Source organism: Aythya ferina (genome assembly GCF_964211825.1).
Source record: "Aythya ferina genome assembly, chromosome: 18".
NCBI lineage: Eukaryota > Metazoa > Chordata > Aves > Anseriformes > Anatidae > Aythya > Aythya ferina.
The window spans coordinates 3,895,236-3,917,283 of record NC_140317.1 but is presented as its reverse complement, the minus strand read 5'-3'; the positions used below and the strand labels follow the sequence as shown (position 1 = coordinate 3,917,283).

The 22,048-nt window shown below is 48.3% G+C and overlaps 2 protein-coding genes across 5 annotated transcripts in view; one reads left to right on the top strand and one right to left on the bottom strand.

The window, feature by feature from the left end:
- HID1 (HID1 domain containing) overlaps positions 1–12,692 on the top strand; it is a 41,585-nt gene extending 28,893 nt beyond the window's left edge. For 2 of the 3 annotated variants that reach the window (XM_084492044.1, XM_084492046.1), the window contains 12 exons: positions 133–189; positions 286–426; positions 845–935; positions 1,567–1,718; positions 2,973–3,051; positions 3,690–3,854; positions 5,028–5,255; positions 5,733–5,866; positions 8,988–9,068; positions 9,469–9,560; positions 9,940–10,098; positions 10,556–12,692. In XM_084492044.1, the coding sequence (XP_084348170.1) occupies positions 133–189; positions 286–426; positions 845–935; positions 1,567–1,718; positions 2,973–3,051; positions 3,690–3,854; positions 5,028–5,255; positions 5,733–5,866; positions 8,988–9,068; positions 9,469–9,560; positions 9,940–10,098; positions 10,556–10,619 (1,443 nt within the window). In that variant the 3' untranslated portion in view covers positions 10,620–12,692. The remainder of the gene's footprint in view (positions 1–132; positions 190–285; positions 427–844; positions 936–1,566; positions 1,719–2,972; positions 3,052–3,689; positions 3,855–5,027; positions 5,256–5,732; positions 5,867–8,987; positions 9,069–9,468; positions 9,561–9,939; positions 10,099–10,555) is intronic. The other variant, XM_084492045.1, reaches the window with a different exon arrangement.
- Positions 12,693–14,017: 1,325 nt separating this feature from the next.
- OTOP3 (otopetrin 3) lies at positions 14,018–21,803 on the bottom strand. 2 transcript variants are annotated; one of them, XM_084492702.1, is made up of 8 exons: positions 21,677–21,803; positions 20,630–20,839; positions 19,867–20,279; positions 18,749–18,885; positions 17,959–18,017; positions 17,285–17,403; positions 15,737–16,668; positions 14,018–14,982 (listed from the first exon to the last, which is right to left on the bottom strand). In XM_084492702.1, exons 3-8 carry the CDS (start codon positions 20,255–20,257, stop codon positions 14,812–14,814), a joined length of 1,809 nt encoding a protein of 602 aa, XP_084348828.1. In that variant the 5' UTR covers positions 20,258–20,279; positions 20,630–20,839; positions 21,677–21,803; the 3' UTR covers positions 14,018–14,811. The 2 variants fall into 2 exon arrangements, with proteins under 2 accessions (XP_084348828.1, XP_084348829.1); XM_084492703.1 differs by lacking the exon at positions 20,630–20,839 and having other exon boundaries at positions 21,677–21,793.
- Between the last annotated feature and the right edge of the window lie 245 nt (positions 21,804–22,048).

The window sequence follows — 22,048 nt, the reverse complement described above, 5'->3', positions numbered from 1 at the left end:
TATTTAACACTGGATCATTCACAGAGGAAAGCTGAAATGAGAGAGATTAGCACCCAGAGCCAGTGGTTACACTTGACTTCTTGAGTAAATCCTGTTGCCAGTAAGCATTTCACTCATTGTCTTTGAACACAGCCTCCAGGACCAGACAATCTGTTCGTGAATTACCTCTCAAGGATACACCGAGAGGAGGTAACGTGCTCCTGTCCTGAGCTACTTCTTGCCTGTTTTCTTGTTGATCGCGCTAGCACTGAACCCACCACAGTCTCTTTCCTGGTCTGTCAGCAGGATTTCCAGTTCATCCTGAAAGGAGTGGCCCGCTTGTTATCAAACCCGCTGGTCCAGACCTACCTGCCAAACTCTGCCAAGAAGATCCAATTCCATCAGGAACTCCTCGTCCTATTCTGGAAACTCTGTGACTTCAACAAGGTGCGGATCTGCTTGTTGTTGGGCTTTGCCCCTCCTGTTTGCCTGCTGCCCAGAACCTGGTGTGGCTCAGGCTGGACAGAGCTCTGGTGAGGGGCTGTGAGCCGTGACTCTGTGCTGCTCCTGCCAGCAGTGCTGCTCCCAGCTGGGTGGGCTGGGACTGCTCTGGCCCCAGGGAGAGCCTGTGAGAGGGGCTTCAGCTCCCAGAGGTCAGTGCTTGAGGCAGGTACAGGAGCAGGTATTAAAATAACTACAAATAATGCTGGGAATAAAGTGCCAATGCATATACCAGTCTTTCTGATATTCTTGAGAGACCAGTTAGCTTGAGGCTACCCAGGCTGAGTCTTGTGGATGGTGAAAAAAAAAAAAAACAAACAAAAAACCAAATATCTTTATGATTGTCTGAAATCTCTCCTTCCAGAAATTCCTCTTCTTTGTGCTGAAGAGCAGTGATGTTCTGGACATCCTTGTCCCGATCTTGTATTTTCTCAATGATGCCAGAGCAGACCAGTGTAAGTTGATTATTTTCAGTACTTGGGATGGTCTGTGCTTAGCAGCTGAGTGTTTTTAAGATGCTTCTTCCTTACCACTGAGATGTAATAGCAGCTTGAGTGTATGTCCATAGCCTTCTGCAGGCATGAAGTTCAGTTAGCTGGGTCTTGATATTTGTAATGGACCAGAAAGCCATGTTTTATACCACAGCACAGGGAAGGGAGATTCTTAGCATGTGATAACTCATTTTGAGTCATTATGCCAAAAGCTGTCCCCTTGATTCCATGAAGAGCGAGAAGTGAGCAATTTGTTCTTGCCTTGGGTATAAATTGGGTATTACTCCATTGCTGGGTAGTGGAAAGAAGTCAGATCTTTCCTCCTAGGGTGATGGATTTACATAAAGAACATAAAGAGAAGCATAATCTACCTGAGACCTAGTGTTGTAGTGGCCCCACTGGGGCTTGAGACAGACACTGGTGTTCACAATGGAAGGAACTCTGTGGGATGTCCCTTATTGGTGTACTCTGGTCTCTGCAGTTTCTCTTTTAGTCCCATTGTGTTTCTCCTCTGTCTTTGCTGCCCTCCCGTTTTCAGCAGTCCTTCGGTCTCATTGTGATGTTCTGTGTTTTTTATTATTGTCTTCCTCTGCAGCACGAGTGGGCTTGATGCACATCGGGGTCTTTATCCTCCTGCTTCTCAGTGGGGAGCGTAACTTTGGGGTTCGACTGAACAAGCCGTATTCTGTACGAGTGCCTATGGACATCCCTGTCTTCACAGGGACTCACGCGGATCTGCTCATCATAGTCAGTATAGCTCCAGCAGTCCTTTTCTGTCTCTCCTAACTCCTGGTTGATACCTCCTCAAATTACTGAAGGAGGAAGCAGAACAATTTACTGATCTTTCTTAGACTGTCAGTCCACTGAATAGCTAAAAATCTGTGGGATGTATCCAAGAACTGGTGGGGTCTTTTCCCTCTGGTAACCTGAGGCGATGTGTCTGGCAGGGGGCATGCATCGTGCAGATGATCCTAAAGAAGAAGAATCTGGGATGGAGCTGGACTAGTGTCTAAAGGACTCAGGGCCTGGCAAAATGGGGTGGGTGGATGATCTCTAACAGGCTTAGAGGCAGGAGATCTGACTGTGTTGCTGGCTCTGTCCCAAGTAACCAGAGTTGTTTGTCAGAAGGGCGACAGCGGTATTACGAAGCTCAGCCCCACAGGTTTAGGTTGCTGCAAGATTCCATTCATCCCTCAGCCTGTAGTGATGAGGGCCACGATAGCCTACAAACAGCCGTACGTTTTGCAGTGCCAGCCTTTTGTAGTACTCTCGTGGCATGTTAGTGCTCATCTGTCAGGGAAGAATTTCTCAGCAGCGTCTGATGAAACCTCCAAAAGGAGATTCCAGTTAGAGGGAGTACAAAGAAGTCTGCTCACCAAAACTGTTCTCGATGCTGTGTGTTTTGTTGCTATATTTCAATACTTTTATTACAGATTACCTACGTATTTTCATTATGCTGCATGCCCTACAAGCATGCCTGCTGGAGGTGGGAAGGCCAAGACTGAAAACGTCTGAACTGGTTGTGGGGCGTTTGAAAATGTCCACGTCTGAGGGTGTAGTTAAGAAATGTAGGACAAACATTTGAGTTGGAAGTTTGTGCTAAAATCAAATGTGAGATCATTAGCTCCTTGGCATTTCAAGCAGCTGTCATTAGGGTTCGGAGACAAAACTCCGTTGGAGGTGAAGACAGTTCTTACTTCCTGGTTGCTTATTTTTGTCCCGGGCTGGCTGTGCATTTTGGAGCAGCTCACGGTCAGTTTCTGTTTGCAGAGCCATAATCACATCCCCGAAGGATTCCTTGTAAATGAAAGCTTGCGCTCCTGGAGCACAGGTCTGCAGTGAGAGCAGCCTTCCCCACCTGTGTAATTGTGGAGTATGCAGGGCCCTGCCTAGGAAGGAATGGTGTCAGGTAGCGATTAGTGTGGGGGTGGCACTGGTTTTGGTTGAGAGGGTGCTCTCAGTAAGGTGCTACCTTGCTCAAGAACCCTTTCCTTGCCGTAGGTCTTTCACAAGATCATAACCAGCGGGCATCAGCGTCTGCAGCCTCTCTTTGACTGCCTGCTCACCATCGTTGTGAACGGTAAGCCCTGCTGTGGGAAACAACCACCCGCAGAGGGGGCAGCTGCTCTCGCTGCCTCTCCCTGCGTTCCTACCTGTGCCTGTTAACATCTACCGGTGTCAGTGACTGCTGCTGGGAATTGACCCTTTCTGTTCTGTGCTAGAGATGCTTGCTGCAGAGCTGACCTGTCTGCAGGTTTATGGCCTGGGCTTAGTCAGATAAGACAGAGAGAGTGACAGCAGGGTTCCTGGATCCCCTCTGGGGTGGAGAAGGGCATTTTCCAGACTGCCTGGTGAGGGTGGCAGCAGTGCTAGTCCTCTCCAGCAGGGAGTGCCACCTCCCCGCGGTGGCGCTGTCCCTTGGGCTTAGCGGGTGTCCAGGTGGCTCCAGCTGTGCACGCTTTTCAGGAGATCCGGTGTTAATAATGTAAAACCACACAAGACGCTCTGAAAGCAGAAACACCTGCTTTTGCAAGGCCATGTCTATATTTAGCTTCTCTTCTTTTTAGAAAGATTTCTGCAGAGCCCTGCTGGGCTCAACTATTCCATGAGGCTTTCCCAGAAGTGCAGGGTGAGGAGATGGTGGAAGTGACATTATTAGTGGTGTATTTATGTGGCTCCTTTGTTCTATCTCCAGTTTTCATTGTTTGTGTTTCATAGTGTCTCCGTACCTGAAGTCTCTCTCCATGGTGGCTGCTAACAAGTTATTGCATCTGCTGGAGGCTTTCTCCACCACCTGGTTCTTGTTCTCTGCTGTCCAGAACCACCACCTCGTTTTCTTCTTGCTGGAAGTCTTCAACAACATAATTCAGTACCAATTTGATGGTAAGAAACCGCCAGCTGAATTTATTGGGTTTGTGCTAGTTTAGAGAAAGTCCAAATTCACGTGATGGGATGGAAGAAGTGTAGAAGCCATCTACATGGAGGCTCATCTAGCTTGGAGAAGTTGGGTTAGCAGTAGTCAGTGTTGGGTACTGATCCAGATGGGCTGGATTAGAGCACAATGAAGGGCTGCTATTTATCAGCATAACCTCAGCCCCCTGCAGACCTGAAGTTGAGACGGATAGAGGGGAAGAAGGGAAAGGGAGTGGTTAAGGCTTAAGTTGTAGCTGGCTGAATGCTGCTGTAAAACTGCCCACGTTGCTCAGCAAAGTAAGTGATGGAACAAAACAATTTCCATCTCCTTTAGTGTTTAAAAGTTCCTTTCAATTCTGTTCTGACAGAGCTGTTGAGCTGATGACCAAAAAGCCCCATTCAAACAAAGTTCTAGCACTTGCTATCTCTCCAGGAAATCCCTTACTGTTTCCCTCCTAAAAGCATGACAATAGCTTACCTCTAGGAAATGAGAGTGAGGTCCCTTAGCCTGCTGGGAGCTCTTAATTCTTCTTGCTCAAAAATTAATGTTTTGCTTTAAAACCACAAGTCAAGAGTGGTCATTCTGCTTACCTAATGGAAAGCTAGCAAGTGGTGGATGACAGATCCTACAGCAGCCTTTGTGGGTGTGATTTATATTTTACGTTAGATGACAGTTTCGTTCTGTTTCCTGCTACCTTAGAGATGATGGGAATTCTGGTCTTTTGGCTTTCCTACTGTAAGCCTGTTTCTCCTCAAGTGGAATGCCCCTGGCTCGCTTTGTGTGCTTTTTGTTGAAGATGGAGAAATGTTGAATCTTGACTAACAAACTTCTCTTCCAAAACAGGTGGTAATACATGGCTTACAGCGTCCTATTATTTCTCACTTGTTTGAATATCACTCTCTAAGCCAATTCTTGTCAACCTTCCCTCCTGGGAAGGATTTCACTGATTTTCCTTACTGCATCGTGGTGGATAAAAGAGTACAGAACTCTGCTCTTTCTTCCTTGTGCCATTGCTTGTAACAGGTGGGGACATGGTTCTCTGAGCTTGCAGGGACTCCACAATCATGCTTCAAGTTTCCAGCGAGCTAGACTGCATTGGCAGAGGCTTCCTTCTCTACTCATTTTGTTGCTGTGATTCCCAGGGAACTCAAATTTGGTCTACGCTGTTATCCGCAAGCGGAACGTGTTTCACCAGCTGGCCAACTTACCCACGGACTCGCAGTCCATCCAGAAAGGTTTGCAGCGCAAGAAGAAAACTCCCGAGCCCATTTCTCGCACCAACTCCCAGGATGGAGCCTCCATGGAGGGGTCGCGTCCTGCTGCCCCTGCTGAACCGGGGACACTGAAGACGAGTTTGGTGGCTACTCCAGGTCAGCTTTAGTTTATCTTTGTAACAGGAGAGTGGTTTGTTTTCACTGTGAGGTACAGCGTGGACTCACCCTTTCACTGGGCGTGGGAGAGATTAAGAGTTTACGTCTGTGAATGACTTACTGCCTTGCAGTCTCAGCTTTAGATCAGTTTGCCCAAGCTGTTAGCAGGTCAAAGTAAAACGAAGTCTCAGACCTAGTGTCTACATGACCTTTTGTCTCAGTCTTGACTTCTTGACTCAGTTTAACTACATCCATGTGAACTCTGTGTCTGTGTTGCAAGAAGGAGCATTTTCCAGAGACAAATGAACTCCTTTAAGGTGATGAGATCAAAGCTAGATCTCGCTGCTGCTGTTGAAAGGAGAGTGTTTCAGATGTCAGCAGATGCTTAGTGTCTGTGTCTGGTAAGGCAGAGAAGAACACTCTGTTTTTAAGCATAGCTAATTCACTGCTTCTGTGCTTTTTGTGTTTTGAACACAGGAATTGACAAGCTCACAGAGAAGTCGCAGGTATCAGAGGATGGGACCATGCGTTCACTGGAGCCTGAGTCTTCACAACCTCCACCAGAGGGTAACCTGCCCTCAGCTGTGAGTGATGGGGAGCCCTGGAGTGGGGTAAGGACAGGCATCGGTGTGTAGGGAAGATATAGAGCTTGTTGTGAAACGAACTAAAATGTGGGACTTCAGATAAAGAGGTCTAGCTGGCCCTCTGAAGAAAGGCATCGCATTAGAAGCAATATGCATAGTGTTATTACATGAGCTGTGCTGCAAAACACCATTATTCACAAGTACTGTTGCATCACCTTGGTTGTTCCATGTTCGTGCTAATGCCACACGAGCTAGGACACTAGAGGAGCTTTCTCTAACTTGAAGCTCCTGATGGAGCAGTAAGTGTGTAAATGCCAAGGGATGCATTCCTGATTCAGAGGCTTTCAGCTCAGGTTCTGACTGCTGCTCCTCTTCTGTCTCTGTCCTTTCTGGAATGCAGAGCTCTGCCAGCATCCTCTGGCTTGCTGCTGTTGTGAAAAGTGTGTTCCCGTGAGGGCTTGGTTGGGACGCTGCCTTCAGAGTGGCAGTTGTTCAGCCACGCAGATGAGACAGAGGCTTTGCGGTTTGTGAGTCAGGGCTGCACTGCTCTTTTAGGCTGTGCTGGTGGTGTCAGCCTTCTGGCATCTACTGACTTTCCCCATCAAGAGCTATAAAATGGCTGCTTTCCAATTTCAGCGGAGCAGGAGTCTTCTGATGCTCGCCATTAACTCCTCAGATAGTGACCTTTCCAGTCTGCTTTCAAAACCCTCCCGGCTGTCTTGTAGGAAGCATCTTAGGAAAGCTGCCCTGCGCATTCTGTGCTTCTTCAGCAAGGCCACGTTTATGCACCTAGTGCTGCCTTGTGTTCTGCGTAAGCATTTACTGTCCCCTGAGCCATTTGCTTGCAGTGAGAACGCTGCATCCATCCACACAAGGGTGCGTGGCTGCCCCAGGGTGAAAGGCATTACTCTTTCCCACTTTTTCCTCTCTTAATTTTCTGTGGAATGGCTTAATTCTTGACCAGCTCTCACCAGGTGTAAAGCCAACTGTGCAGGAGGTAACGAGTTGAGGTGAGGTGATGTATTTTATTGTGGGCTTCTATGGCTCGTGGAGGTGTTACAAGAATCTTTAGGTCTGTTTTTCTCTTTACATGCTTTTGGCTGTGACAGTGCTGCAGAATCGAGGTACAAGTAGGGGATATTTGAAAGGACATCTCAATCTAGCAGAGCAGGCTGGAGACTCCTCTGTTTTACCCTTCCACTCTGAACCTCTCTGTTGCTTCTGCTTGTGTGTGCATGCACGTGGGGTGTTTGGTCTTGGTCAGACATTGCCCATTAGCCAGCTCTACCTGGCTGCAGCAGTGCTGCGTGCATGGCTGAACATTTGGCATGGGGCCAGAAGGCAGACAGGAGGTGAAGGGCAGTAAAGCACCGGGTGTGGGATTTGCTACAGGGATAATCATCACTGCAACTGCATTGTGCTTCAGGTCGCACGCACCAGTCTCCAGGGGTTGCGGTGTTTCAGGCTGTCTGAACATTGTCTTCCTTCTGGGCTCCATCCTGATTCCGACCTGCTGAGTTGAGATAAACTAAGAGACAAGGGATAAATGTTAGGATCCCCCACCCTTACGAGTGATTTATGTTCTTTCATTTATCTGTTGCAATGTTCTTCCCTTATCAGCCATAAACATTTCAAAAGTGTCTCGTGAAACGTTTAACGCCCCTCACATTTCAGTGTAATTCCATCTCACATCTCCTAAACATGTCAGCTGGCTGCCAGCCCTCGGATGACAGCTGAAAGGGGGCAAGGGCTGTGGGAGACAGAGGAGGGAAGAGGAAGAGAGGGTAAGGTCATCTGAACGAGATCAAAGGGGTTTTGTTTTTTATGAATTCTATTTTTAGAAACTTGATGGGGACAAGGCAATGAAGCTGAAATGTAAGGCTGTAACTGCCAGCATTGCAAAACAATATTGCTGCTTAGGCTTGGAGTAAACTGGAATGAACAGGGATCCTGAATAGCGTAGGATCAGTCTTACTTACCCTTCGTGGCCTTCCCTGGTGCCAGGTGTAGTCACGGTCAGCAAGAAGTCTTTAAGCACACAATTAATTATGTTGTCATTCAGCGAGATCTTTGCTGAGAACTTTTAGAATGGTTTTCTTCCTCTGGCAGCCTGTGAAGCGGAATCATGGGTCACTAGATCTGTGTTCAGCAGCTGGTTTGAGCTGTTCCCCCGTCACAGAAGGGCTGGTAAGGCACAGTTAGCTTCCAGAGGATTGCAGCAGAGCTCTGCCCCAGACCTGCTGTTTCTGGCTGCGAAGGTGACGTGTGAACAAGTCTGTGCAGTGACGTCCCTTTGACGTTAAATGTAGAGGTGCAAAATGGCAGTGGAAGGAAGTACTGTTCCTTTTTGTTTCGCAGAGAAGTCAGTTTAGACTGCAGTAATGAATGGTCAGGGTGCGTTGCAGAAGGAAAAAGCCTCCCCACATTTGTCTTGATAGTGATCTTAAAGGGTTTTCCTTCCATCCCACCCATGAATACTGGGAGGTTTCCTAGGCTGACCTTAAAAGTCAGGGTGTTAGTGATGTCTGCAGAGTGACGGAGAGGAAAAGAAGAATACAAGATTTCTGGGTCTTGATCTTCTGGCCAGAGCTTTTCGGAAGTCACTAATGACAGCGTTCCTGTTTGGGGCATGAGTGTATTGTTCCTTAAGAGGGGCTGGTTAGGAGTTCCAAGAGCTCACCCCTGGAAAAATGTTCTTTGAGATGTATCAGGATGGGCACCGAAAAGCCCAGAGATACTCATTGTATTATATTAGGTCTGAAAAGCTTTGGCCTTTATCTGCTTAATCTCTGTACTGGAAGAAAGAACCATGCCTGAGCTGCCTTTCACCTGTACCATTTAATTCACCCACCATGGATTGTTCCAGCAGAGTGTCAGGAATGGTGACTGGATCTGTAACCTTGCCATGGTCCCGCACCTTAACCCCATCAAATATTGCCACTCGCTGGGTTGAAGCAAATGGTTTTGGTGAATGAAGGGCTGTTGGGTTTGAGCTGTTCTAGGGACAGGCTGAACTGTCTTGCCCAGATCTGGAAAAGCTGGGGAGAAATTAGCAGACAGAGAATTGTATTTCTTGCTCTAATGTGTGATTTTTATTTTTAATATAATTATTTAAAGCAAAATAAAACAAGTTTTAATTTATTTATAGGAAGTGTCACATCCCCGACGGGACCGAAGGCGTCTCTCTAGTGCATCCTCCAGTGGACAATGGACCCCAACTCCTGACTGGGTAAGGGAATCTGGACATGGGAAATAAATGAGGAAAAAAGTTGTGGCAGAAATGCTTTTTCCTGATGCTCTCCCTCCCCTTTTCCCTTTTCCCTGACTTCCCCAGAGGAGAGGATTTCCTCAGGGAATGATTTTTGACTTACGTTCAAAGCACCAGAAGTTTATTATCAGCTGAGAAGAAATATTTTGTTTTGCTTGTTTCAAACCAATGCCCTACTATTTTCATTGAGTGGCTCAGAGTTTTACTGCTCCGGGATCGATTGTATTGTTGTCCTGCACTCAGCTCAGCCATCACCCTTGGGATTTTTGTAAACATCATTTGTTGTAGTGATAGTGGAGATAACTGTAGAAAAACTGCTAATACGGTGCATTGACTTCCCTGTGGGCTTTCTTACTCACAGGTGATGTCTTGGAAGTCAAAGCTTCCCCTGCAGACAATCATGCGGCTCCTACAGGTGCTGGTCCCTCAGGTGGAGAAGATCTGCATTGACAAGTAGGTGCTTTGTCTTGAGAGAGAAACTGACAAAGACAAAAAGGGCTGTGCGGGGTGTAAAGAGCTCTGTGAGGTTTGGAGGGCCTGTAGGGGAAATCAGGTCAGCAAGTCTGATTTACTCATATCTATTTTCTTGTGAAGTATAATTGAAAGCCTTACAGCCGTAGCAGAGGAGATGTTATCTGGCTTGTCAGGCTTCTTGTTCATCTGATCCATTCCCAATTTTTTTTTTTTTTTTCAGTAGAGAGAGTGTTTGTCCTTGATAGCACACACAGGGAGCGGGTGACTGTGGCTCCTTTACAGTGATACCTCATGTTGCAGCAGTTCTGGAGATGTCTGTGGGATGTGGCACTTACGTTCCTGTTCTGTCTCTTTGTAGGGGTCTCACAGATGAATCGGAGATCCTCAAGTTCTTGCAGCATGGCACGCTGGTGGGGCTGCTGCCTGTCCCTCACCCCATCCTCATTCGCAAGTATCAGGCTAACTCGGGCACTGCCATGTGGTTCCGCACCTATATGTGGGGTGTTATTTATTTGAGGTAAACCATCTAGATGCAACTTGATCTTTTCCAGATGTTTTGTTGGTCTGTAAAGAGAGTAGATGCACTTGGCCAGCTTGAAATTGCCTCTCATTTAAGGGATACAAAGATACTTTTGCCTTGGAAAAGACAAGGGTGAATCAGCTGGTCTGAAACTTGGAGTGGGAGATGTGAAGGGAGTTGGTCTGGGAGTACTGCTTGTTAGGGATCTTGTAGCTTTTCTATTCCCTGCTGCTGCTTAGAAGGGATGGTACAGAGATTTCATGCAAAGCTCTGGCTCTGTGGGATGTTGTAGATGCTGTCAGCCCTTTAAGGGCCGTTGTCTCGCAACCATTGTTGTCCTTTTTTGCAAGCTGCAGGCATTATGTTTAGCCAGCTCCTGTAATCCTGGCTATGAGATTTGAATTCCATGTACCTAGCCACAAAGAATAAAGTCCATCTTGTCTTTCTCTCCCAGGAATGTGGATCCCCCAATCTGGTATGACACGGATGTGAAGCTGTTTGAAATTCAGCGGGTCTAAGAGAGCACTTACCTCTACGAAGAGAAATACACTGGATCTCTAAGGACTTTGCTGTGTGCTGCTTCGTCACAGCTATTCCTACATTTCACATCCAGCTGAGAGACCAAAAGGACAATCACTCCATTTACCTCCCTGTCATTTAAAGCTTTAATTGGGACCTGCTTGGACATCCCTCCCCCCAGCTCACTTCTCTCCCCTCACCCTTCACTATGAACCTTGAGTGAAAGATGTCTAAGGGATTGTCCATTGTTGCGGTTGCACTAGAAATCAGACTGTTCTTAGCTCTTCTATTACTCTTTTGCTCCTGGATTTGGTTTGGAAACCAGTCTGACCTTGTCCTTGCCCTGGTCAGAGTCAGCATTTAATTGAAAAAGACGAGCTGTAAATTGGGTGCAAGGGAGAGGCTGCTATTCCTGCAGGAGACGGGGTTTGGAAACGGCAGTTACTTTCATGTGGCTCCGTAATGTTTCCGGGGCATCCCTTCTGGCTGCAGGTGTCTCCCTGGTGTCTCAGTTGTGTATCGGTAGGGAAATCTTTCCCGTCCAAATGAAAGGGAGAATTTACTGAAGGAAAATTTAGTGTCTCAGTTTTGAATCTCTCTACTCCTTTCCTGGAAAGCCACTTAGGAAATTTTGTAGCAGCTGGTGCTTTGGTGCGGCGAGAGAAGTTTTTCTTGGGCTTCCAGGCCCAGCAGCCTGTCCTTCATGGTCAGGTGTTGCAACAGAGTGTGTGCATCACTTTGGAAAGCCCTGTTTGGTCCTTGTATACACACAGGAAGGAATGGACTGGCTCAGTGAGAACAAGGAGAAGAGACTGGTAGCCTCCTTTAGACTTCTCCAGAAAGGACGGTGTCATGTAGGTTTAAAAGGAACCACATCCTTCCATCTCTGCCTGGCCAATTGGTGCAATGCAGGGAGTGGAAGGGCCGTTTGCACATCACTGTCTAAGGCAGGGAATCGAGGGAGGCTCTCAGGGAAGCTGTGGCAGGAAATTGGAAGCTGTAGGAGGAAAAACATCTCCGTGTCTCTAGGGAGTGGAGAGCGCAAAGGCAAAGTCTGATTCTTCAGGGCATTTTGATAGTGACCGAGTTGTCAGATCCTGAATGTATTGGGTCCCGAGTTCTGCAAAGTCTGGGAAGCCAGAGTTAGAATTAGTGGGAGACTGACTGCTGTTGGCTTGGTTCAGCAGCACGTAGTTGTGCACTGGGAGGTGGACACATCCTGGGCTTTGAGTCAAATTTTAAACTCTGCTGGGAGGGGCTGCTGTCTATGACCTGTGTGGTCTTTAGGCAAAGAAACGTGAGGGGTCCTGTCACGAACTGACAACTTGCCCTCTCCAAAACCTAGCCCTTGGTGCTGTGGTCTTCAGCCTCTTAGGAGGATCACTGGCTGTGAGCTGTCCGCCTTTGCTCAGAACTGGTGAGATCATTCCTTGGAAACTGGTCTCACACCTTGAAATAAGGGGGGAGGTAAGGCACTTGTAACCCTTCCCTAAGGTTAGTGTACTGCTGGCTTGTAGTCAGGTGGCTTCCTCCACTTTTGGCCCTGAAAGTAGACTGAAGTCCTAGGCCAGCTGACAGCTGAAATAAAGCCTGAATGTTTTTTTTTTCTGAAGGATAAGAAATATGGGAAATAAAGGTTAATTTCCCCACCCCATCTCTGCCCCATCTCCGCCCCATCTCCAGTCCACTTCGCCATTTAGCACTACACCCATCCCGACCCCATCTCTGTTCAGATACCAGCAGGGTGAGGTCTCTGTTTTACTTGGAATCTCTCATATATACGAATGTGATTTGGTGGGGCCAGCCTCTGACTGTATGGCACTTGCACCTCACAGCCAGAACGGGACGTTGTGTCCCATGCGCTTGCCTCTTCCCTCCTGTGGATCTGCTGGTTCTCATGATCTCTTCCATCCTCTTTTCTGCTTTGTTTCTTTGTGAGTCCCTCTGGAAACACTTTTTTGTTGTTTTTCTTGGTGTTTGGAGTCTAATCTTTGTTCTGTGGAAATCAACTTGCACTGTAAACTATTTGCTTATTTACAGAGAGAAAGATAAAGATTATCTGAAACATGCAATTGGTTGTTTATTTTTTCCCACAGAGAGGTTTATAATATTGTTTGTTTTATGCTGGGGTAATTTGTGCTGCTAGGGGACCATGTGCTGGCTTCTTCTGCAGTGTGTGGATTTTTTAAATCACAAAAGAAGATGACACTATGGAAAAGGAACCTGAACTGTGTGCTTCTGGCCATTTTTGTGCTTACAGCATGAGACATCATCAAAGGTAACTGCCTCTAAAGGTACAGAAAAGGAACTAGAGCAAACAGGAGCGAGGTGCCTGAGTTTGTGAACTGTGCACTAAAATCTTTGTGCAGTTGAGACCCATAAAACAGGAGTGCTTTTGCTGTTGCTCCATGTGGGATTTTTTACCTTTATCTGCAGTGTTAGAGCTGAGTGGTGTTAGGAAAGGACCCAGAGGGCCTTATTTGTAAGAGCTGGAGAAAGTGGGCTTCATTCCTGTTCGTGCTGATCATGTACTCAGGTAATCTGCCCTGTCCAGCAAGGAATCACATCAACTTCTCTTTCAGTCCACAGCTGTGTGTAGTACCTACGGGACTGAGCATTTATATCTCAGAGGAAGACCTCCAGAGTCACCTCTCAGTGGAGGGTTAGTAACTAAAACAGGGTTTTAGCTATTGTGCCAAAGAAAAACATCTGGGTCATGGGTTTGCTCATGAAGTACATCATTCCTTGTCCCCACGCTGTCAAAAACTAGGGAGCAGCTTTGAGATTTTTTTTTTATAATTTGAAAGGGCCAGACCTTACCATGCATCTCCCATAGATCTCTTGGTACAAAATGGAGTGAGAATAATAATTAACTTTATTGGAGCCTAATTTATCCAGCTGTTATTTCTCATGGCATATTTCTGTTGACACAGGCCTGAGTAAAAGCACTCATTGGACAAAGTTCATGCTCACGCAATCGTTCTCACTTTTAGTTTCAGAGGGAGGTCCTTTCATTGCCTGAATGGTGAATTAGAAGGCGAATAAGATGCATGTAGTCAGCGTTTCTAGTTCTCATCACTGGTCCTGTCTTGGGGGAGTGTACTTATCTAGAGCATGACAAAACAAACAAAAAACCCGAAACATTTATATGGTCTGATCCTAAATCCACACTGCTTCTAGGATTGATTTATAGATGAACCAAAGCAATAATGTAGGCGAATTTTGTACCATGCTACTTTGGCCTTGGCTAAAGGTTATGAAAGCTCCTGACAACAGAAAAATGATGTAGACCAAGGCCTGCCCTTAAATCTCACATAACCTCTGAATGCCCAGATAACTTTTTCAGTCTGGTCTTTGGTGAGTGAAGAGCAGTCCCAGAGATTTCACCAGGTACACATGAGCATTCAATCTCTCTTTATTTCCATTCATCAGTCTGTTTTTAAGACCCATAGTCATAAGCCCCTGTGCACCCCCATGGATTTTCCAAGCAAGCAGCTCCTACGGAGCACACATGAACAGGTCTTTGATCAGGCACCACGCTGTGGAACTGTGTTCCTTCACGTGGACCTTAGGAAATGTTTTTGGATGTGCAAAGCAGCAGTTGAGGGTAAGTGTTAGGGACCACCACAGCAGCTCCCAGCATAATGGTCCATTTGGAAATTACACAAATTGTGGTTTTGGTTTATTTCTGAACGACTGGGAGTGTGTGTGTGCTTCTAGTGGGCCTGGCACTGGTAGGGCTTTTCTGTGCTGCAGGGCGGTGGCTGGCAAGCAGCGGTGGGGCTGGAGGTCCTTGGCTGTGGGTTTTGAAGCTCTGTGGAGTGTAGGTCAGCCTTTGCTCTCGCTGCAGGCTGCTCTGGCATTCTTTTGTCTGGAAGAGTTCAACAGCACCTGGTAAAGTCCCACTTTACCACACAGGATCCATTGGCAGGCTACTGCAAAGTGCCAGCGTGCTTCTGCAGGGCAGTAAGGCAGTTTGTTAATGGATTTTCATTCTGCTCTCTATGGAGGAAAAAATAACAATATAAACCAACATCATTTCCTTCAAAAGCTCATGGAGATGTTGTGTAAGAAGTCAAAGCAGAAGCTGAAGAGAAAAAGCTTAAAGCTTCCACGTGCGTATCCACTGCTTACTGCATCTTGTTCAGCCTCGTCATTTCCCTGCAGCCTCCGGAGTGAGGAGAGCTTGTTTCAGGCTGAGACATAAACATCCAGAAGTCCCCCAACGGAGTGCATTCTGTAGAAGACGCCCAGCGGGAGGCCGAAGTTCACGATGGCAAACCAAGTGGAGTAGCCGTAAAATGATTTCTCCAGTCCGTTCTCAAACACAGGGTGAGCCCCAAACGTGGGCATTATCCACAGCTACAGAGGCATAAGAAAAAAAAAGAGCACAAGTCAGAGGATGGCAAGCTGTCTCCTACCTGCACTCTAATGTCAGCACTGGCTCAAGTAATTGTAGGAATCTTTCAAAAGTGTCAGAGGGGTCCCCTTGCTTGGGAAGAGGAGGGAAGTTCCCTAGTTATGCTGCTGGCTCCTTGCTACATGTCAAATGCTGTTAAATTTCCGGAAGCTTAATGATAACCTCACTCTGCCCCAGGCAGCTTTATCTTTCTACAGAATTTCTGTTTCCTTGACCAATTCAGTTCACTTGTTTAAGGTTGTAATGAAGCTTCATGTTGCTTCAGGATGCCAGAGCACATCAGGTGAGTTCCAGTCCTGCAGACTGTTGATTACAAAGCCTCGCTGCTGGTTGCTCGTTCCCCCAGCTATCTCATGAAACACAATGGTTTTGATGATGTTTACAGGAGCTAAAATCCTGATGTTTAAGGATTTATTAGCTGTCTCCTTCCTGCACTCTGGAAATGTTTGACTCTTAGGTAAAAGAGGGACCTTAAAATTATGGGAGCGGGAAAGAGGGAGCTCAAAATTACAGGAGTGGGACATTAATGGGAGAACGGACTTGACTTGCCCCACCAGGAGACCGAAACCTTGTGGGCAAAGCTTCCTTGTCTGGAAGGGTGGCCCAAAAGGAAGACAAAGAGAGCACATCGGTCTTGGTATCACAGGTCATCACAACCCAGTGAGGCTGTGATGTGGCAGAGAGAGCAATACTTACTATGATGTTGCACAAAACCAAGAAGAACGAGATCTCTTTTAATGCTTTCCTCTTCCAACTCAGGTGAGAGTAGGAATGCATGTAGGATAGAGAGACTCTCCGGAACTCCTGTCCGAGCTCCAGCACGCTCACTCGTCTCTGGTCGTGTGCCTCGTGGTTTTGCTCTTCACTCACTTCTTCCTCTTTGTTGGGTGAGGCCTGTGTGTGCTCCTGTGTGCTCCTCGGTGTGGTCATCTCTTCACCAGGCAGCTCCGAATCCACTGGATGCTGCCCGGCGTGTCCTGCGTGCCTTGCCTCAATTGCTGCTACGAATGGTTCCCGCTGGAGCCCATCAATGATGAAGATGTTTTGGGTGATGTACTGGAAGATGAGGAGGACAGAATAGGACAGGATGAGGCTGTTCAACAGGTCCTTGGGGTTGGTGGCCACAATGGCGACGATGGAGAAGTAGGACATGGCGATCTGGCCGAGGGCTGCCCCCATCAGTAGGATCACGTCCAGGCTGCGGGTTGGGTTCTTCAGCGTGTCCAGCTCCCTTTTCTCCAAGGCGTGGATGATTGTCCCGACGACTGCACACACGCTCATCAGGGGCAGGAGCACGATGTAGTAGGAATAATACATCACGAAGACCTGGCGGTTGGGGGCTGAGCCCGTGGCCTGGATCTGGTACATCATGAAGACACAGATCCCGATGATTACGGCAGCGGCGCCCAGCAGGGGCCCAAAGACCACGCCATGGAGCTTGAACTTGGGCTTGATGTGAGGGGCATGGTGGTGGCTGATGCGTCGCCCCACGTTCTTCCACATGACGTAGAGGACGGAGCAGCAGATGAGGCAGTACTCGGTGTTGAAGGGGTAGAGCAGGATGTAGCCCTTCTGGAAGACTTTGCAGGTGGTTGTGTTTGGGCACGTGCACAAGTTAGTCTCATTGCCTGGAGTGTGAGAAGAGGAAGGCAACAATTAAGAGGGAGATGGCCTGAATGTCACAGCCACCTCTGGAAGTTTCTTGTGTGCAGGAACAGCAATCAGGAGGAAATTAGGTCTTCGAGGCTGTGAGGATTCCAGAATAACAGCATTGTAAGTACTGGATGAGAGAGAGCCCTTCCTTCACAGCAAAGCCCCCCTCTGTCTGTACTCTTGGAATATTAGTCAACCCATCCTGTCCCACTCCACCTGGCCCTTTTTTCCCCCACCATATTCTCAGAAAGTAAAGTAAAGCAATGATATAAGTCTCTTCTACTTCGGCAATTTTTTTTTTTTTTGCTTTCAGCTGATAGGCAAACGTGAACAAAAAACGCTAATTTACAGTGGGCTTTCCCTCTCCTAGCCCTTGGGTGCATGGCTTCATGGAGCGTCCTTCCCCAACAAGTTAAAAAGTCTTCCCTGTGCAGCTCATCTCTTCTAGACAATGTCCAGCAACAGGGAAGTCATAGAATTTTGGGGAACCGATTGTGACATCTGAATTGCTGGGATCCAGAACTGTTGTCTCCCCAAAGGTCATCTACGTCAGCCTAACAGGAGCAGGGATGCGTGATAAAGGAGCCTCACCTGCCAATCGCTGCTCCACCTCTCGCAGCTGAGATTCAATCTCCATGTGGATGGAGTCGTTGGTCACTGCCAAGAGCCAGAGGAGGAGGTTAGTGGCTATGGTCAGCATCAGCCCACACCTGAATGAACAGAAAGGCACTTTTAAAGTCTTGCCTGCGGAGGTTGTTTATGGTCTGAGTGTTCCTCCCCCTGCCATGAAGTGCTGCTCTTTGCTTTTTGCTTGTGCGTGCATGGACACACACAAACATTGTGCTTTTGGGCCTGTTCTGTGTGTGGGCACTGGGACATGGCTTTGCATGTGTGAATACAGCTGTGCATGTCCCCATGTGGCCACTGCAAAGAGCAGGGAAGGCTCACTGGTGAACCTGGCCTGGCTCTGCATGCAGATGCCCCCCACATCTGCAGACAACAGCTAGTGGTGGGACTGGGGAGACCACCCCCATGAATTAATGGTGCCAGTGCGGAGGAATTTGGAAACAAGGGGAAGCAGTTGAAGGCACGTGTGAAAACAAAAGGGAGATGGTGAGGAGCATGGGTCTGGTGGTGTGATGCAGAATAGACAGAGTCTGTGTCAGGTCAGAGGGAGGCAGGTCTGGCAGAGACAAAGGGGATAATACAGGGAAAGGAATAATTCCTCTAGGGGAGTGGAAGGCTTTTTTCTGCCCTTTTTGTACCTGGTGAGGTTGTGCTGGACTTGAATGCAGTCCTTCGAGTGATGCCACAGAAAAAAAGCCTGCAAATCAATAACAATAATGTGAGCAGGGTGAAGCTGGCAGCATGCCACACGGGGTGGAAAGGGCCGGGCGGGCAAGAAGGCACGTGTCTGGGTAGGAGGAAACCTGCCTCTGTGCACAGGGACACTCGTGTACTTGTGTTTCAGTGCTGGCACACGTGCTGGCATCCCTGGGTGACCCCAGCATGTGTGTGCATGTACCTAATGCCAAAGGAGGGCTGGGAGATCTGCCTTTTTTTGTCTTGTGTATACCAAGGTGTTTGCTGCTGGGGTGGGAGCTAGCTTACTTTTCAAATATGGGTTTGGGCAAAAAGAGGCTTGGTATCAAATGGCATGAGATACTTTGCATGCAAAGGATTTTTTATTTTTATTTTTTAACAGGGGATGTATTAGCAAATAGAGAGGCTGGTGCAAAGGTGTTTCTGTGAAGTTTCCTCTCTTTTCTCCCTACTTTGATGTTGCAAAGCAAACCCATCCGGGTTCTGCAGCGTGTCAGCGAGCGCTAGAGCAATGTCTTTCTAAATCTTACCTCTTTGTCTCTTAATCGGGCACATCAGAGTGTGGGTGGGTGTCATTTGAAATGGCATTTGATACTTCAATGCTCAAGAGAACGCCTGCCTCACATGCACCCACTTTCCCAAGTCTCCCCACTTCCCCCACCCCTTTGTTTCCCAGCAGTGGGACAGAGAAAGAAAAAGCAAGCAAGCTCCCAGGAGGGTGATGTGCATTACCTGGGTGGAAACAAAAAGGATTTCGATGCTGGGGAACACGATTTCCACCTTGGATTTGCAGTGGATTTGAATTATGCTGTAGCCGATCTGGAAGACGTTCAGGAGGACACTGAAACTACCAAACAGCAGCAGTGACCCTGGACAAACAACAAAAACACCAGTAAATAAACAAAGATGTGTCTGAGGAGCATCTGAACCCAGCTGGGGACTGGAGACTCCTGGATTTGTACAGAGCTGGTATCCTTCCCCTTTGGAAGTGCTGTGATTTTAGAGAAGGGGAGAAAGGGAAGCCTGGTTCCTGAACCTGGTGGTGTGCTTTGGCTGGTTTAAGGTGTTGAGATGATGCAAGGTGTTTTCTTGTGCTTGGATACAAGGTGTTGTTGTTGTTGTTTTTGCCTTTTCTGTGCAATCTGGAGTGACAGAAGTAAGGTAATGATGGGTGATGGTTTCTGCCTTGTGAAGAAACCCCAAGATAAAGACAGACCTCGCTGAGGCTTTTGGCAGCAGCAACCTGCAGAAGTTGGGACCCTTCCTGCTGTTTTCCCTTTCTCCTTTGACGCCTCTCTGCAGCCTCAGGTAGCTTGCAGCTTTCTTCCCTTCAATTCTCCCTGCTCAATTATCAAGACCGCGCACTAATTATAAACTCCCTGATAGGCTAGAGGCAGGGCTGCTTAGAGAAATGTCATTTCAGAAAGTGGGGCAGCTACTGATGGAAAATCTCCCAGGAAAGCCAGGTGTCACTGGGCTGTGACTCACTGGGCAGGAATCTTCCCCTGGAAACGGGAACGCTGTGATGTTAAACAAGGGCGAGGGAAGCCCGGGGCTGCACCACGCTTGTTGCTGGGCTGTGGGTGGGAAGGGACCACGGCACGAGGTTGCACTAGAGGCTGAAGGAAAATCAAATTCAAGGCTCCCCTGGCTGCTCTGCTTCCTCCCTGTGGCATCCCCTGTGCCCCTGTCATTCCCTGGCTTTGCACCACGAGCTGGCAGGGCACTGGGAGACTCACATTGCCCTACCTACATCTCCTGTGGCTTCTAGATCTTTTAATAGCAGGGAATTCTGTATTTTTCAGGAAGAAGGGGGAAGGCATGAGCTGGTAAATAAAAGCAGAATTTACCCCTAATCCAGACTGGTCCCGCGTGAGAATCCCGGTAGAGCACGGCGTGGGGCTGCCGACTGGTGCCCAGCAGGTAGTAGATGATCCAGCACAGGCAAACGACCTTGAGGATGGAGAGCAGTATCCAGACGTCGGCCAGCGTGATGGCCACGTGGTTGAAAATCATGCTGCTGATGAAGGCGCTGCCCAGGAACACCACGTTCATGGCCAGCAGCCCCGAGAAGAGCTGCCCGGCTTTCTGAGCTTGCCTGTCGCGCTGCTGCAGAGACGAGCAGTGGCGGTACAGCCAGGACTTCTCGTAGTGGATCATGGCGGTGCCCGCTGGGGCTGAGATCGACCTCCTCTTGCAGTGGTGGCAGGGCTTTTGCCTCGAGACTTTGTCGCCTGACATGGTTCCTCTGCCTGCAGGTTGCCTGCCACAGTGAACAGAGGGGTTAAAAAATGTGGGAGCAGCAGGGGATGTGTGGAGTTGGGAGGTGCTGTGTGCTGGTGTCAAAGCAGCTTGTGCGGGGACCTCCCTTACTTGCTTTGCAGCTTCCCTTTCCCTCTCCAGAAGCTGGATGAGAGGGAAAAATAGATTGGTGTTTAGGCCAGGCTAGCATTAAAAATTTCTAGAATCATTGCAGGGCACAAGGAAAAAGTCCTTCTGCCAGCAACTGTCCAGAGACGCTGGCATTACAATGGGCATTTGGTGTCTCTGTCCTGCCCCAATGGTACTTGAAGTTGTTGGGACCAGAAGTGCCCAAATCATTTTCATCCTCACCTTTCACACCTCTGTGTGCAGCCCTGGGTTCAGGTTTCCTCCTTTCCCTTTGTTGCAGTAGGGATTAGGTGGGAATGCAGAACAAGCTCAGACCTGCTCTGGCATTCAGAGCCATTTGATCTTGGTTGATGGGTCCAACCTCTCTTTTATGTTTTGGGGCTCTCAGATTTATACCACGCTCTTTGTATGGGTGCATAAATTGTGACAGAGCTGGAAAGGAGGGGAAATAAAAAAAAAAAAAAAGGGAGGTCTGTAAATTTTGATCTAAGCTGCTGGGAAAAGACCCAGACTCCTACCCCAGAGGGCTGAGAATGGGGCAGAGTTAACACCCTTTTTTCTTTCTTTTTCTACTTGTAGCACAGAGGAAAAAACACAGAGCCCTGAGCACGCTGACCTGGAGGATTTTGAGGGATTGGCCCAGATAAATGGCTGGACCCTGTGAGCTTTTCTATCCAGCTTTTGGAAAGATCTCGGGAGAAGCATATTGCCCTCGGCAGTGTGATCTCCTTGGTTCACGAGCTGCGGTCAGGCAGGACCAGGCTGCCCTGGATGCAGTCCGTGGGGATGTGCCATCACCCAGGGAGCAGTGTCTGTGCCTGCAGTGGGGTGGCCGGGGTGAAAGCAGCCCCTGAGATGCTTTATGCATTCATCTTGGATTTTGGGGAGATAAATCATCTGAGAAGGGTTTGATATTTCAGTGCTTCCCTCTTTGCTTGTGCACTGAGATGCTGTTTCCCTTTAGCCGACGGGGATTCAGTGCACTTAGTGGAGATTAATCCCAAACTCTTCCCCATTTGCCTCCCAAACTCTCCTAGCACAGGGTCAACTGCCCTCCCCTCTCCTAGAGCCATAGCTACCCAGCTTTGTGGGCACAGTAGGAAGCAGAGAGGCCACGGCATCACAAGAACCAGACAAAAACACCTCCAGGCTGTGGCAGGAGGCACCCAGCGTCCAGACGAGGCTGTGCGTGGCAGCCGCTTGCTGCGGACCCAACCCCTTGACCCTGGACCTGTGCACCACCGAGAGCAGCCAAATGCCAGCCCTTACCTCTGTGCAGCCTCCTGCAGCCCCGGTTAGAGCCAACGTCGCCAGTACCCGCTCAGGTGCCCTCGGGATGTCTCTGTCCCTGCTGGACCGAGGTGCAGGCAGAAGCCGGCAGGACTGCGCCTCGCCGAGTGTGGCCTCTGCTCTGAGCCTATTGATTTTTTTTTATTTTTTTTTCCACCTTGTTTACTTTGGGTTTATTATTGTCATTACTTTAATTACTCAGCAAGAAGCTCTTGGCTCTGCCAGGGGCAGCCAATGGGGAGCAGCTCCTTTATACACCTGCTGGGTTGCCCCATGTGAGCAGCCTTGGCACAGGATGTGCCAACTGGTAAAACCACAAGCCGCAGTGACTAATTTGTGCCGTGGCTCGAG